General features: G+C 36.4%; 1 protein-coding gene across 1 annotated transcript in view; it reads left to right on the forward strand.

Moving 5' to 3' along the window:
• The window catches only part of CPNE8 (copine 8), a 426,365-nt gene extending 423,896 nt beyond the window's left edge, over window positions 1-2,469 (forward strand). The window contains exon 20 of the mRNA XM_007943187.2: window positions 2,281-2,469. Within this exon, the coding sequence (XP_007941378.1) occupies window positions 2,281-2,469 (189 nt within the window). The remainder of the gene's footprint in view (window positions 1-2,280) is intronic.
• Window positions 2,470-15,121: the final 12,652 nt, after the last annotated feature.

Raw genomic sequence — 15,121 nt, forward strand, 5'->3', positions numbered from 1 at the left:
AAGGTTGGGCAATCCTACTTCCGTAGTGATACTGCCTCGGAAACCCAAGGAGGGGTCGCTATGAGTCGGGGCCGACTCGACGGCATATAACAACAACAACAACAACAAATGCTTTGCCTTTTAATATAAGAATGAAATAAATATAGTTGGTGGCACAGTGGTAAAGCACTCACATGGTAACCAAAAGGTCAGTGGTTCAAACCCACTTGCTGCTCCATGGGAGAAAAGACCTGGTGATCTGTTCCCATAAAGATGACAGCCTTGTAACCTGTCATATAGGGTTGCTATGAGTCAGAATCGACTTGACAGCACAGAACAAAAACAACATAGTTATAATTAGATGTTCTCTCATTAATCCTTAACTGTGTTGATTCCTATTTTCTCAGTTTTCTAATTACAGTTGCAGAGAGACAATAAACTTTTTTTTGCACCCCTTTGATTTTTCATTAAAAGTGTCAAGCTTTGTTCATAGCTAGATAATAGGACTTCACAAAAGTTCACATCCCTATAGTTCCCTTCCCTGCTACTTGCTCTGTTAGTTTTTTCTTACCCTTACTTAGCTACCTTCAGGGGTAAAAGAAAACTGTGTCACTTTTCTATAACACTTTTTTAAAATCTGCTCTCAGTTTTCCTCCAGGGAAGGAACAGGCAGAGAGGGTAAAATTATAGTTACATAGGTGTACTTCTACCTACAATGTGTCTTATTTTAAAAAGAAAAGGAATAATTTTCTATTCTTTCTTTAAAAGAGACTGCTTTTACTATATAAAAGGTATTACACCTGCTATTTGATTTCTTAAAATTTGTAACTCAATTTACTTGTACCAAACCTGATGATTGTAAAGCCTACTTCTTAATAACAGTTGTTTTCTGAAAGTATATCTTGAGTAACTGTTTAAATCAAAAGTCATTTTGTCAAAATGGCTTTAAAACAGCTATGTTACATTATAAGATGGGATTGTCCTCACTCTCTCTTTCAATAGAACAAAGAAAGGATTTAATTCAAACTTTCAAATATTATGCTCAGAAATTGTTCAACATCCTAAAATGTCTTCACTGTGCCCTTTCTCTGAAGACTAAAAATTACTGTGTTCTGAAAATACTACAATAACAGTTCCAATCATTTCCAAGTCGTGTTCAGGAATCATCCTGTCCCTAAGAGGAAATCGACAGTGCTTATTAACTTAAATAACCGCTATGAATGAGAATGGAGTCAGGTGAACTGTTGCCAGAGTATTTGGTAGTGAGCTGATAAGGGCTGTAACATCATTGCTTATGTAAAGATGGAGCAATCATTATTTTATATGATATAAAAATAGGAATGATGATATTTCAATAGAAGTACTGTATACCAAAATCTCACAAAAATTTCCTTTTTCTTCTCAAATTATGGCTATAGAAATCAACATCAAGGACAAGATTGACTGTACTGAATATTCCAGGTTCCCATTGATGTAAACCATGTGAATTTTATTTTCATTGAACATATCTTTTGACATGGTAGTAATAATTGAAAATACTTTACATGTTTCAAACTCACAGTATATGCTAATTATTTCTTTTAATCTCACCTAGCTGTTTTTTCCTCTGCATTGTGTAATATTTCCATATTGAAAGTCGAGTTAGGCGTGTAGCAACTTTACTTGAAAATATATTGAACCCACAAAATGCTAAATGCTCCAGAAACCAAAAAGTGCAGGAGACTTCCACCAACATGATAGGCATATCATGATCAGGATATATGAATTCTTGTGGAGTGGGGGGGGAACAACACAGAAAACATTTATATCACTTTTTTTAGATAGAGTGTATATAAGATAGATTTGTTCACTGTTATTGCTATTTGTAAGGTGCTCTGGTGGTGTAGGGGTTAAGGCATTTGGCTGCTAAGCAAAGGTCAGTGGTTTGAAACTACCAGCTGTTCCACGGAAGAAAGATGAGGCAGTCTGCTTCTGTAGAGATTTACACCCTTGTTATGTTGGCAAATGTCCTGTTGTGTTTGTTTTCACTATAAAAAAGTTAAAAAAAAAAAAAGATTTAAAGTCTTGGAAACCCAATGGGGATCACTATGAGTTGGAATTGACTCAATGGCAGTGAGTTTGGTTTAATAGCTATTTGTTGTATCAACTAGTTTAAAAATGTATGGTAATTATTTTCTCACCATTACTCTGTGCTTCTCTGATTCTCCTTCCTACAAATGAATATTTACATGTCCTGATTTTTGTGTCTATTAACAAACATTTTAAGATCTGTGGAGTAACTCTTTTCCACCTCTGTTTTAGTTTGTACCATTCAGGGATTATATTGACAGAAGCGGAAACCACATATTGAGCATGGCTAGATTGGCTAAAGATGTCCTAGCTGAGATCCCCGAGCAGTTTCTCTCCTATATGAGGGCCCATGGAGTCAAGCCATCACCTGCGCCTCCCCCGTACACCCCACCTACACATGTGTTACAGACTCAAATATGACTCTGCTTAAATGTTAACTACACATCAGTGAGAACTGCTGAGTCAATGCTTTGTGCCTGGTGCTTTGTAATGAACCAGGGAATGAGATACTTTTCTCAGTTTGGTATCAGCAGTACTGGTTAATGTGCTTTCTTGGATCCAAAATTAACTCTCTTCATAAACCAAAATTGTAAATATGGTTGTTGCATGAGCAACAGAAAACTTGTTTAAATGCTTGAAGCAAAATATGGATGTCTTCTCTGAATATTTTATTTTTGTTTTGGACAGAAACAGCTAATTTCCAATATATTGTTGGGAAAAAGCACAAATTATGTTTTTAACTCAAATATGTCCTCAACTGCTGTGTGTATAGGAAAGCAGTCTCTCTGTATCACTGTTTACATGTTACTACTTTTTAAATTTCAATACTTTTATAATTGTTCTTAAAATAAGAGTTTTGAATATTGAATCCTTTGTCTTCTAAATTGCAATAGCTATAATCACAAGAGCAATATCTCTTTGAATGGCTGTCTGGACAAATACAATCACAAATAAGAAAAGGGAAAGATACTTTCATATTTCTCAGTCACTGAATTGTGTCTTATGAAGCTACAGATGCTTTGTAATCAGTTTCTCTGTGTTGTTTGCCAAGTATGGGAATATAAGCTTAGCAGATGTGAATCCTGTAAGAACATGCATTTTTCATGGAGTTTGGGTTCTAAATTTAGACTGCAGTCAATTTATGTTTTGTATTGGTAAGTAGAAATTATAAAAAGTCAAACATTGTGAACTTTAAATGCACAAAAAATAATTTGTGTAAAAAGTAGCATCTTTATATTATAATGATATTTAGAAAGACTAAGACCAAGAATATTTAACTGTGATTCATGTAGCAAATGTTTTAAACTTTTTATTCTGTTATATATTGTCTAGATACTTTAATTCAAAGGGATACTGGTTCTCTTGATTTGGATTCCTTCTTATCACCTTTCCACATTGCCACACAGGGTGCATAGGCTGGAAGTCTTTTGTGAAATTCCCAGTTAAATATACACAACCTTGTGACTTAGTGCACAACACATTTGTGAAATACCTACTCCTATATACTGATCTGCCTGTCCACATTTAATTGTAAAGAGTTTTTGCATGTACAGTTTTTACAAGGATTACAATTTTGTGACGTGTCTAAATTAAAGCATTTCTTTAGAACAAATGGCCTTAAATTCTCACAGATTTCCTGGAAATGATTGTGAATTGCCTTCAAATAATAGAAACGTGTGTTTATTTATTTATTTTTCTTTTGTTTCTACAATGTAACTGCTTTATAATTTTTTTTCCTTACCTATATCCTATTTACTACTTGGTTTATTTCTACTTGTTATTCTATTTGTCCCAAGTTGACTTAGGGTGACTTTTATAAGCATGAAAATATTTTACTGAAAACCAAAATATATATACCACATATCTACAGTATCAATGGTATATAACTGTGTAATACTAAATTGTCCATTTTTAAGTATATATTAAAATCTTTAAACGGATAACTATTTGCTTTGTAAATTTCATGTATGGGTAACATGAGGTGTGATGATTTCCTTTAATGATCTTAAATATTTATGCCAGTATAGTTTATTAGCCTACATATATATAAATATATATAGATATATATAAATATATATATCTATATATATATAGATAGATAGATAGATAGATTTTAGCTATACTTATCAGTCCAGAAAACAAAGCTAAATGAGTTTTCTTCTTGTGAAACAAAATTATTTTTCCTTGAACTGACCGAGAAAATGCAAGATACCACTTTCCTGTCTAAATAATAATGTACTGACAACCTAGTGAGAATAGGTGGGTAGGAATGAAACAATCTCAGTTACAAATCTTATCCTCTATATGGCTGAGAATAATTGAACCAGAGGATATGTGATGTTCTAAATATCTCTTCATTGCAAAAATTCAGACACCAAGAGTAGAATGATTATATGATTAACCCTAGACTATAAAACTGGAACAGAGTGTGTTACTATTATGAAAATATTTGTCATAACTACTTAAATTTTTAGAGTTACTGTTAGGTGCTATGTGATAAAAACTCTGAGAGACATGCTCCAAAACTTGAATGCATATCATTAGTTAAACATACAAATAGGCACTAGACTGTTCAGACATTAGGCAATGAGCAATGGGGAAAATATGTGTTTATTGAGAGAAAACTGAGATCCAAGTCATCAAACCAACTGAAGAAAGCAGACTACAAATGGGTGTCTTCAAGAAACATAAAGACATCAGATGTTTTCCTATCTCTTTAATCCCATCTCCTTTCTCTCTGCTGAAAACCTTGGATTACTCACCATTTTAACTCCAATATGAGCCTTTGGCCTTCTATTCAATCATCTCCATCATGTGGTCTCACCCAATTGTATAAGACCATCTCCCGTTGCTTTAAATTCCAAATGACTATTGAAACTTGTCTCCTCACTTTTCCTCAACCCATCTAAGTTTATTTGAATCGTAGCCATATTTGTACTCTTTCCTCTCATCAGGAATACCTACTTCTCTTGCTTCCACCTGGAATATTATTTACATCATTTCAGCTGAAGCCCTAACTCCTCTTATAATAGCATTCTTTTACAATTTCAGCTAACAATCATCAGTACCTTTTAGGAACTCTTCTTTGCTTTGCATTTTAGCATACTTACTACCTTATATTTTTTATATAAACTATTTTATCTTTATCTGGGGCATCTTATCTCTCTCTCCGTAGAGAATACAATTTAATGGGATCAGGATATAGGTAAATTCTAAAAGCTCCTAGATTATTGTAATATGTAACTAGGTCTGAAAACTGCCACAATTAAGCAACATCAAATGACTCAATCATGACATATAAAATTCTCTCTTTCAGTAAGTAATAAGGGGAGCAAAGAAGTGGATGTGGACTCTGGATGGTGGTATGTATGTGGGGAGGGAAGGCTGGGAGCATAGGCTATTTTGTTCTTCAGACTTAGTGAAGATAATTAGGTGGACTCATATGCACCTTTTTTCTTTTTTTCTTTATTACTGTGACAAATCCTTAGCTTAGGACACAAAGATTTCTCTGACAAGAATGAAATGGATAGGGTTATTTCTTAGAGGTCCTGCAACTACCAAGATTTTACTGATGAGCATGGCTTTTCCTTTCAGCTTGTGTGTATTTTAAATATTTTATGTCTTTGTGTAATTCCTATCCTTGATTGACACAAAATGGTAAGATATTTAATAAAACTCTGAGTGAAGAATAATTTCTATGTCATTAGCACAAATTGGATAAATTTCATAATAAAGAAACAGAGCTGAGGAACAAATTGGTTTCTTTTAAAGGCATGTTGTTGTTGTTGTTGTTATGTGCCGTCGAGTCAGCCCTGACTCATAGCGACCCCTCCTTGGGTTTCCGAGGCAGTATCACTACGGAAGTAGGATTGCCCAACCTTCCTTCCGAGGAGTGGCTGGTGGGTTTGAACCGCCAGCCTTCTGGTTAGCAGTCAAGTGCCTTAGCCACTATGCTACCAGAGCTCCCATTTAAAGGCATGTAGTATCACTTAATAAAGAGCAAAAGGATGGAAATCTACTTGTAAAAAGTTACAGTAGTGAAGAGATTTCCCATCAGGGCTTCATGGATAGGCTATGGGTATACACCGTAGGGGTCATACATGGTGCCTGAGTAGTTGGGGCTCCCAAAATGCAGCATCCTTATTGTCTTACCTTGGAATACCATATAAATATTCCCCTTTTTAATAAATGTCTTGACATGAAAAAGGTAGGGAAGTCCAACATTACAGAGATTTATTTCACAAATAATCTCTGCTTACAACAGTCGTCCCCTTTGATTTTTTTTTCTCCCCCTATTCATCTTCCCTGGTATATTTATATTACATTTAGACTGAAAGACTACTCCACAAGCAGCTCTGTGACAGAACTCTTGTGGAAAATAGGCCCACAAGAATAAAGTGTGAGTATTCTCATGAGAACATTAGGTTTACATTAATGATATACCTCTTTTACGGTATAGAATTTCTGAGAAAACTGTTTTAACTTTTCAATAATCTTTTTTTGTAAACATTCTGCCACTCACAGTAAGAATGGGTTTCTTAATTTGTGAGTTGCTAGGGAGCTCTGGTAGCATAGTGGCTAAGACACTTGCCTGCTAACCAGACGGCTGGCGGTTCAAACCCACCAGCCACTCCTCGGAAGGAAGGTTGGGCAATCCTACTTCCGTAGTGATACTGCCTCGGAAACCCAAGGAGGGGTCGCTATGAGTCGGGGCCGACTCGACGGCACATAACAACAACAACAACAGATGATCCCAGAGCATATAAAGTCATAGATTTAAAGAGATTCAAAGGTGTGGTTTTTTACCTCAGAATAAGCACAATATATACGACTTCCCTCTTTTCACCTTTGCTGTGCCCTTCACCTCCATCTCCCTGCTAAACATTCCTCCATTGATTCTGGTGATGCCTGAAAGTCATTTAACAATAGCCACATCCTTTTATTCCACAAAATATAAAATGGTACTAAGATACAAAGACATAAAACTTTAAAGAATTTATCGGAATGTTTTATAGACAACATAACTGACATAATTATTTGCACCAATAATTTTTTTCTAAAAGGCCTTGTTTCATCAGGTTTTTTTTCTTAAGAAATTATTTTGGTGAGGGAAGACTTGGTATAACATGAACATATAAATGCTTTCAGGGGAGGCTTTGGACATATATTTATAAGGGGAAACGAGACCCAACAAATGTAAGTATTTCCTCATGGGTTATTGCCTGAATTATTTTTATGACTTTTCTGATAGATGGTCATCCTGGCAGTGTTCACATTCCAGATTTCAAGTTTCACAGCCTGGATACTGTCTAAGAGTAAGAACACTCACTCTGTTAGAGTAAAAGCAAAAAGATTTATTGAGGGTAATGCAGTTCATGAATTGAGGAAACACAAGGCAGAGTGTTTCTGTTGTGTTGTTTTAATTGGGGTTTGGGTGAAAGAGCAAATTTGTTTTCCATTCAACATTTTATACACATTTTATTTCATGACGTTAGTTGCAGTTCCCTCAGTGTAACAGCACTCTGCCCACTTCCTCCCTGGAGTCCCATTTCCATTCATCCTTCTTTCCTGCCCCTTCCTGCTTTCTAAGCTTTATTTTGAGGCAAATTCTGCCCTCTAGGTCTCCTTTGGTTAATTATTCTGAGAAGCATGTTCCTTATGACTGTTATTCACCTTATAGGCCTGTCTGTGGGAGCTCTGGTAGCATAGTGGCTAAGACACTTGCCTGCTAACCAGACGGCTGGTGGTTCAAACCCACCAGCCACTCCTCGGAAGGAAGGTTGGGCAATCCTACTTCCGTAGTGATACTGCCTCGGAAACCCAAGGAGGGGTCGCTATGAGTCGGGTTTGACTCGACGGCACATAACAACAACAACAACAACAAGGCCTGTCTGTTGTTTGTCTCCTGAGTGATCCCCAGGGGTGAAGTGCCCCAGTTATGGAGGTTTGCTAGCACAATACAATGGAGTAAGGAGCCATCAAATAGAAGTAGCATCCAATAGGGTGTAGAGTAATTGCTCCATAACAAAACTCTTTTTCTTGAAATTAGTGTGACACAACAACTATTCTACTGTGTAGAAATATTATTTGCCATTAGATAAAGTATACTAACATACTACATAGATTTCTCTAGACATAACATTTGCATTAAAATTATCATCTAAAAGACACATTAATTCTAGTTCAGATCACAATCTTCTGAACAATTTTAGAAGATGCATCTTTAAACATCATAAGGCATGGTTGTTGCTTACCTTATACTTATTCCATCAACCCTAAAAGCTATACTCTGGTCTTGCTCTTATTCTCCAGAATTGGAGATGCTCAGAATGTGGAAAGCTAACAGAAAGTCAACCACTGAGCTGTTATGCATGGAAAGAGCAAAAGCTTATTTAGATTTAAAGCAGCAGTGGTCATGATGTCATGGTTTTCTCATCACAAAGTTATGCACTGATTTAATGTCCATGAAACAAGCCTGCCAGGCATTCCTAATGTACTTAGGTAAGCTGATTTCATACACCTGGATTTTGCTATCAGTCAAAGAAAGACCCTGATGTCTTTGACCTTACAGATTAGGAGAACAGAATATGCTTAGGGTTGACTTCAAAATAGCTACCCCTTCAGATCTTCCTCATCTAACAAAATAAGTGAATTATAAGAAGTTACAAGAATGATTCAATAGTTTGGCAAAGAATAACCAGTTTGATAGCTCTTGAAATTTCCACAATTCTGACAAGAAACATTAAATAAAACAATATTTTGAATTAAAATATTTATATCTGAGTCTATTTAAAATTAACAAAACTTTCTTACCATTTTCAAATATACTGAAAGGCTAAAGCCAAAGACTAGGAAATTGAAGAATTTACCAACTGCTGCAGTCTGAAATTGAACAAACATGCAATCAAGGTGTATTGATTATTACTGGTGATTAGAATGAGAAAATTGGAAACAAGAATCACCGGTAGTTGGAAAATACGGCCTTTGTGATAGAAATGATGCTGGAGATTGCATGATAGAATTTTGCAAGACCAACAACTTATTCATTGCAAATACCTTTTTTCAGTAACATAAGTGATGGCTGTATACGTGGACCTCTTCAGATGGAATACACAGGAATCAGATCGACTACAGCTGTGGAAAGAGGGAGTGGAGAAGCTCAATATCTTTAGGCAAAACAAGGCCAGGAGCTGACTGTGGAACAGATAATCAACTGCTCATATGCAGCAAGTTCAAGTTGAAATTGGAGACAATTTAAAAAAGTCCATGAGAGCCAAAATATGACCTTGATTATATCTCATCTGAAATTTCAGAGACCATGTGAAGAATAGATTTGACACAATGAACTTCAGTGACCAAAATTGATACAAATTATGGGATGACATCAAGAGTATCATCCATGAAGAAAGCAAATGGTCATTAAAAAGACAGGAAATGAAGAAAAGACCAAAATGGATGTCAGAAGAGTCTTTGAAATTTGCTCTTGAACAGAAAGTAGATAAAACAAATGGAAACAATGACAAGATAAAAGAGCTGAACAGATTTCAAAGAGCAGCTCACAAAGACAAAGTCAATTATTATAATGAAAGGTGCAAAGACCTGGAGTTAGAAAACCAAAAGGGAAGAACATGCTCAGCATTTCTCAAACTGAAAGAACTGAAGAAAAAATTCAAGCCTCAGGTTGGAATAGTGAAAGATTCTATGGGCCAAATGTTGAATGATGCAGGAAATATCGAAAGAAGATGGAGGGAATATACAGAGTCACTGTACCAAAAAGAGTTGGTCAGTGTTCATCTATTTCAGGAGCTGGCATGTGATTAAGAACCAATGGTACTGAAAGAAGGAGTTGCAGCTGCACTGAAGAAATTAGCCAAAAAAAAAAAAAAAAAGACTCCAAGATTTGACAGAATACCCACTGAGATGTTTCAACCAGCAAATGCCACAATGGAGGCACTCACTTTTCTATGCCAAGAAGTTTGGAGGACAACTACTTGGCTAACTGACTGGAAGAGATCCTTATTTGTACCCATTCCAAAGAAAGGCGATTCAACAGAATGTGGAAATAATCAAACAATACCATTAATATCACACGCAAATAAAATTTTGGTGAAGATAATTCAAAACAATTGCAGCAGTATATTGACAGAGAACTTCCAGAAATGCAAACCAGATTCAGATGACACGGAATAAGGAATATCATTGCTGATATTGGATGAATCTAAGCTGAAAGCAAAGAATACCAGAAGATGTTTACTTGTGTTTTATTCACTATGCAAAAGCATGTTGTTGTTGTTGTTGTTGTTGTTTTGCCGTCGAGTCGGCCCCAACTCGTAGCGACCCCTCAGAGCTCCCATGCAAAAGCATAGACTGTATAAATCATAAACTATGGATATCATTGTGAAGAATGGGAATCACAGAACACTTTGTTGTACTCATGAGGAAACTGTACATAGACTAGTGGCTGTTTTTTGAACAGAACAAGGAGATACTGCATGGTTAAAAATCAGGAAGGTTGTGCATCAGGGTTGTATCCTTTGACCATACTTATTCAATCTGTATGCTGAGCAAATAATCCAAGAAGGTGGACTATATGAAGAAGAATGTGGCATCAGGATTGGAGGAAGACTCATTAACAACATGAAATATCCAGACAACAACAACCTTGCTTGCTGAAAGTAAAGATGACTTGAAGCACTTACTGATGAAAATTAAAGACTACTGTCTGCAGTATGGATTACATCTCAACATAAATAAGACAAAATCCTCATAACTGGACCCGTTAACAGCATCATGATAAATGGAGACAAGATTGAAGTTGTCAAAAGATTTCATATTACTTGGATCCACAATCAACACCAATGGAAGCAGCAGTCAAGAAATCAGAATTTGTGTTGTACTGGGAAAATCTGCTGCAAAAGACCTCTTTAAAGTACTGAAGAGCAAAGATGTCTCTTTGAAGACTAAGGTGTGCCTAACCCAAGCGATGGTATTTTCAGTAGCCTAATATGCATGTGGAAGCTGGACAATGAATAAGGAAGACCAAAGAAGAGTTGATGCTTTTGAGTTGTGGTGTTAGCGAAGAATACTGAAAGCACTGTGGACTGCCAAAAAGAGGAACAAATCTGCTCTGGAAGTGCAGCTGGAATGCTCCTTGGAAGTGAGAATGGCCAGACTTCATCTCACCTCCTTTGCTCATGTTGTTAGAAGGGACCATTCCCTAGAGAAGGATATCATGCTTGGTAAAGTGGAGAGTCAGCAAAAAAGGGGAAGACCCTCAACGAGATGGATTAACACAGTAACTGCAATGATGGGCTCAGGTATAGCAAGGATTGTGATGATGGTGCATGACAATGCAGTGTTTTGTTCTTTTGTACATAGGGTCTCTATGAGTCAGAGCTGACTCAACGGCACCTAACAACAACAACATAACTTAAAGATTAGCAAATTTGGCATACACTTTAGAGAATAACTGAGGCAAAAGATTATAAAGAAAAGGGGATGAGTTCTTAAAAAACCCAGAGACAATCACTAGAACCCCTAAAAATCCCAAGACTAGTGAAAGACAAATATTTATTATTAGATCATATAACTTTATTGTGTGCTCTTGAATAACTCATGGGCACTCTGGACCCTGATTTCATTATTTCAAAACGGTTACTGGAAACTTGGATTGTTAAGGTCACTAAGGCTTTTGCCAAATCTAAGACTTTTGTCTCCAATAAGACTGAAGAGAGGAGTTATAACTACAAGATGCATATGCTCCAAGTATGTAACGTAGACCTGAGCCATACTGATATGAATAATGGCTTCCATGCCACATTGTCTTGCTGGAATTTATTCAATTCCTCAAATAATGCCATACTCTCTTAGCTCTGGATCTTTGTATAAGCTGTTTCCTCAGCCACAAATGCTTATCCAACTCTGTTCACTTGCTTGTTTTGTTAGTTGTCATCAAGTCTGCTGTTACTCATAGTGACCATTAGTATAGTAGAATGAAACATTGCCCAATTCTGTGCCATCTTCATGATCCTTTGGCATGTTGGAGTTTGTTGTGGTTACTGTGTAGTGCCTTCCATTCTAGAGACTCATTTTCCAGGACTAAATCAGATCATGTTCTGCTGTGATCCACAAGGTTTTCATTGACTAATTTTTGGAAGTGTATCACTAAGCCTCTCTTCCTAGTCTGTCTTAGTCTAGAAGCTTTACTGAATCCTGTCTACCATGGTTACTCTACCAGTGTTTGAAATACTAGTGGGATAACTTTCAGCATCATAGCTACATGCAAGCCACCATGGTACAACGAACTGGCTTGACCTTGCTAACTGCTGCTTATTCTTCAAGTCTCACCTACAGCACTATTTCCTCACAGAGCTTTCCCAGAAAACATAGCCTTCATTGAAGCTCTTTGTTATACATTCCCACAGCACCCTGCTTTTATCCTCCTGTCATTCATCACATTTGTAATGACTTGTTTAGTGTCTGTGTTCGGGATAGCAGGAAGCAGGCATGCCTTGTTCAGTCTTCTATCTAGCACATAACATAGACCCTTGTTCTTAATAGGTAATCAATTGATTTGCGAAAGTAAATTGAATAAAAGGATTGATCAGTAAGAATGTTACATTTGCAACTTGACATTTTAAGATAATCCTGAATCTCAATGTACCCACACAGAGAGAACATCAGTAAAATCTTAACGCAGCGCCAAATCACACTTTTCCTCTATTTTTTAATCCTTCCACCTAAACGAGAATTGTGAAGTGGAGTGAATAGAGATCAACAGCATCTTTCTCCTGCTCTCAGGGCTAATTAGTAATGAAATAGTCAAAAGGCAGACAGCAGGGGAGAAGAGATTAATGAAGTTTTGACACAATCTGATAGCCACTTGGTCCTAACTCAGAATACTATGAGAAGAAAGCATTCACAAGATAACAAGATCTTATTATCTACTTTAAAATTTCCTTTGAACAAGCATTCTCAAAAAAATATAGGATAAAATAAGATAAAATGTTCTCTTTAACAACAACAAAGAATTTAAGCACGTTGGCCCATTTTCATTATTGACTATTCTACTTTAATATTAATATTATTCTACTTTAATAATAAAAGTGGCAAAAATTTATATTTTAGGTATTGAAAAAATATATTACTACTCTTGCAGTTTATCTTTGTCTCTGTGTGTATTTCCAAGTGTCATGTGTGTGTGTGTGTGTACCCATGCATGTACGCTCCTGCATGTACTGCATTTATGCATAGGCCAGTGGCATCACTAGGGCAGGCAGGAGATGGAAACTGCACCAAGTGACACTGTCAGAAAGGGTGACATCAAAGTGACTGTCTATAAAATTTTTGTGCAGTATTCCACAAAAAATTTATTATTTTTTATAAAAATACCCTTGTATTTTTTTTTCAGTGTTCCCTCTCCTCCCCTTCCACCCCTGGTAACCAACAAAGAAAGTTTCCTTCTATATACAAGCCTTTCCTTGACTTTTTATAATAATGAACTAGTAACTGTATTTCTCCTGTGATTGACTTATTTCACTCAGCATCATGTCCTCCAAGTTCATCCATGTTATGTGGTGTTTTGTAGATTCTACATTATTCTTCAGTGTTGCATAGTGTATTCCATTGTGTGTATGTGCCATAGTTTGGTTATTCATTCTTCTCTTGATGGGCACAAATAGGTTGTTTCCATCGTTTTGCCATGTAAATAGTGCTGCGATGAACATGGATGTGCATACATCTGTTCTTGTCCTGGTTCTCACTTCTTTAGGATATATACCTAGTAATGGGGTTGCTGGGTTAAATGGTATTTCTAATTCCAGCTTTTTAAGGAATCGCCATACTGCTTTCCTCAGTGGTTGTATCATATAAAAATACACTTGTAATTTTATAAAACTAACCAAGAAAAATAACTTGACTGCTAACCAGATGTTTAGCAGTTCAAACCCACCAGTCACTCCTCGGAAGGAAGGTTGGGCAATCTACTTCTGCAGTGATACTGCCTTGGAAACCCAAATGGGTCACTATGAGTCAGAGACGACTTGACAGCACATAACAACAACAACAACAAACCCATTGTGTATGTATAAATATTTCTACAAGGCTAAATAAAATTCTATGCTAGTTTACTTTTTTAATCTTCTAATGTGCTCTGGTAAGAACTGTGATAATTGCTGAATTAAAATGATGCTTCAACTTACTTGATATTGTCTGCAGGTACTACAAGCGGGTGCTGTTTTTTCATTGGTGCCAATGTTTTTATAGTCACTGATTTGTCAAATTTTCTGGTGCTTTAGCTACAGTATTGTGGTAGTTAATATGTGAATCTGTATCAATAACTTTTTTGAGAATGAATTAGTAATTAAAGGAAAAGACAGAGAAAAATGAAAATAACCCTTCCCTTTAGTTACTGATAATGTTGTACCTAACGATACTGTAATTCAATGCAGATTTCACAAAGCAATTTTGTAGGTAATATTCATATAGTCTAAGAAATATTACATGTAAGCAATTTACAACTACATTTATTGCATAATATTCTATGAGTGGGAGTTTTGGTTGTGTAGTGCCTAAGTCATTTGACTGCTAACCAGAAGGCTGGTGGTTCAAATCCACCAGCCACTCCTCAGAAGACTGGAGAATCTACTTCTGTAGGGATATCTCTTCAGAAAACGTAGAAAGGTCGCTATGAGTCGGAATCAACTTGACAGCAGTGAGTTTATTCTATGTTTAAAGAACTGTAGTGGTGCAGAGCCTAAGGCATTTGAATGCTAACCAGAAGGTTTGTGATTCAAACCCACCAGCCGCTCCATAGAAGGAAAGTGAGGCAATCTACTTCTATAAAGATTTACTGCTTTGGGAACCTAGTGGGGGTTGCTATGAGTTGGAATCAGTTGGATGGCATGGTTATTCTGTGATTAAAATTGATAATAAACATTACTAAGGATTCTGCAAGGAGCTCTGGTAACGTAGTGCCTAAGGCACTTGACTGCTAACCAGAAGGCTGGCGGTTCAAACCCACCAGCCACTCCTCGGAAGGAAGATGGGGCAGTCTACTTCCATAGTGATACTG

Source organism: Orycteropus afer, unplaced genomic scaffold, assembly GCF_000298275.1.
Source record: "Orycteropus afer afer isolate SDZICR_OR568_19922 unplaced genomic scaffold, OryAfe1.0 scaffold00100, whole genome shotgun sequence".
In the NCBI taxonomy this organism is placed as follows: domain Eukaryota; kingdom Metazoa; phylum Chordata; class Mammalia; order Tubulidentata; family Orycteropodidae; genus Orycteropus; species Orycteropus afer.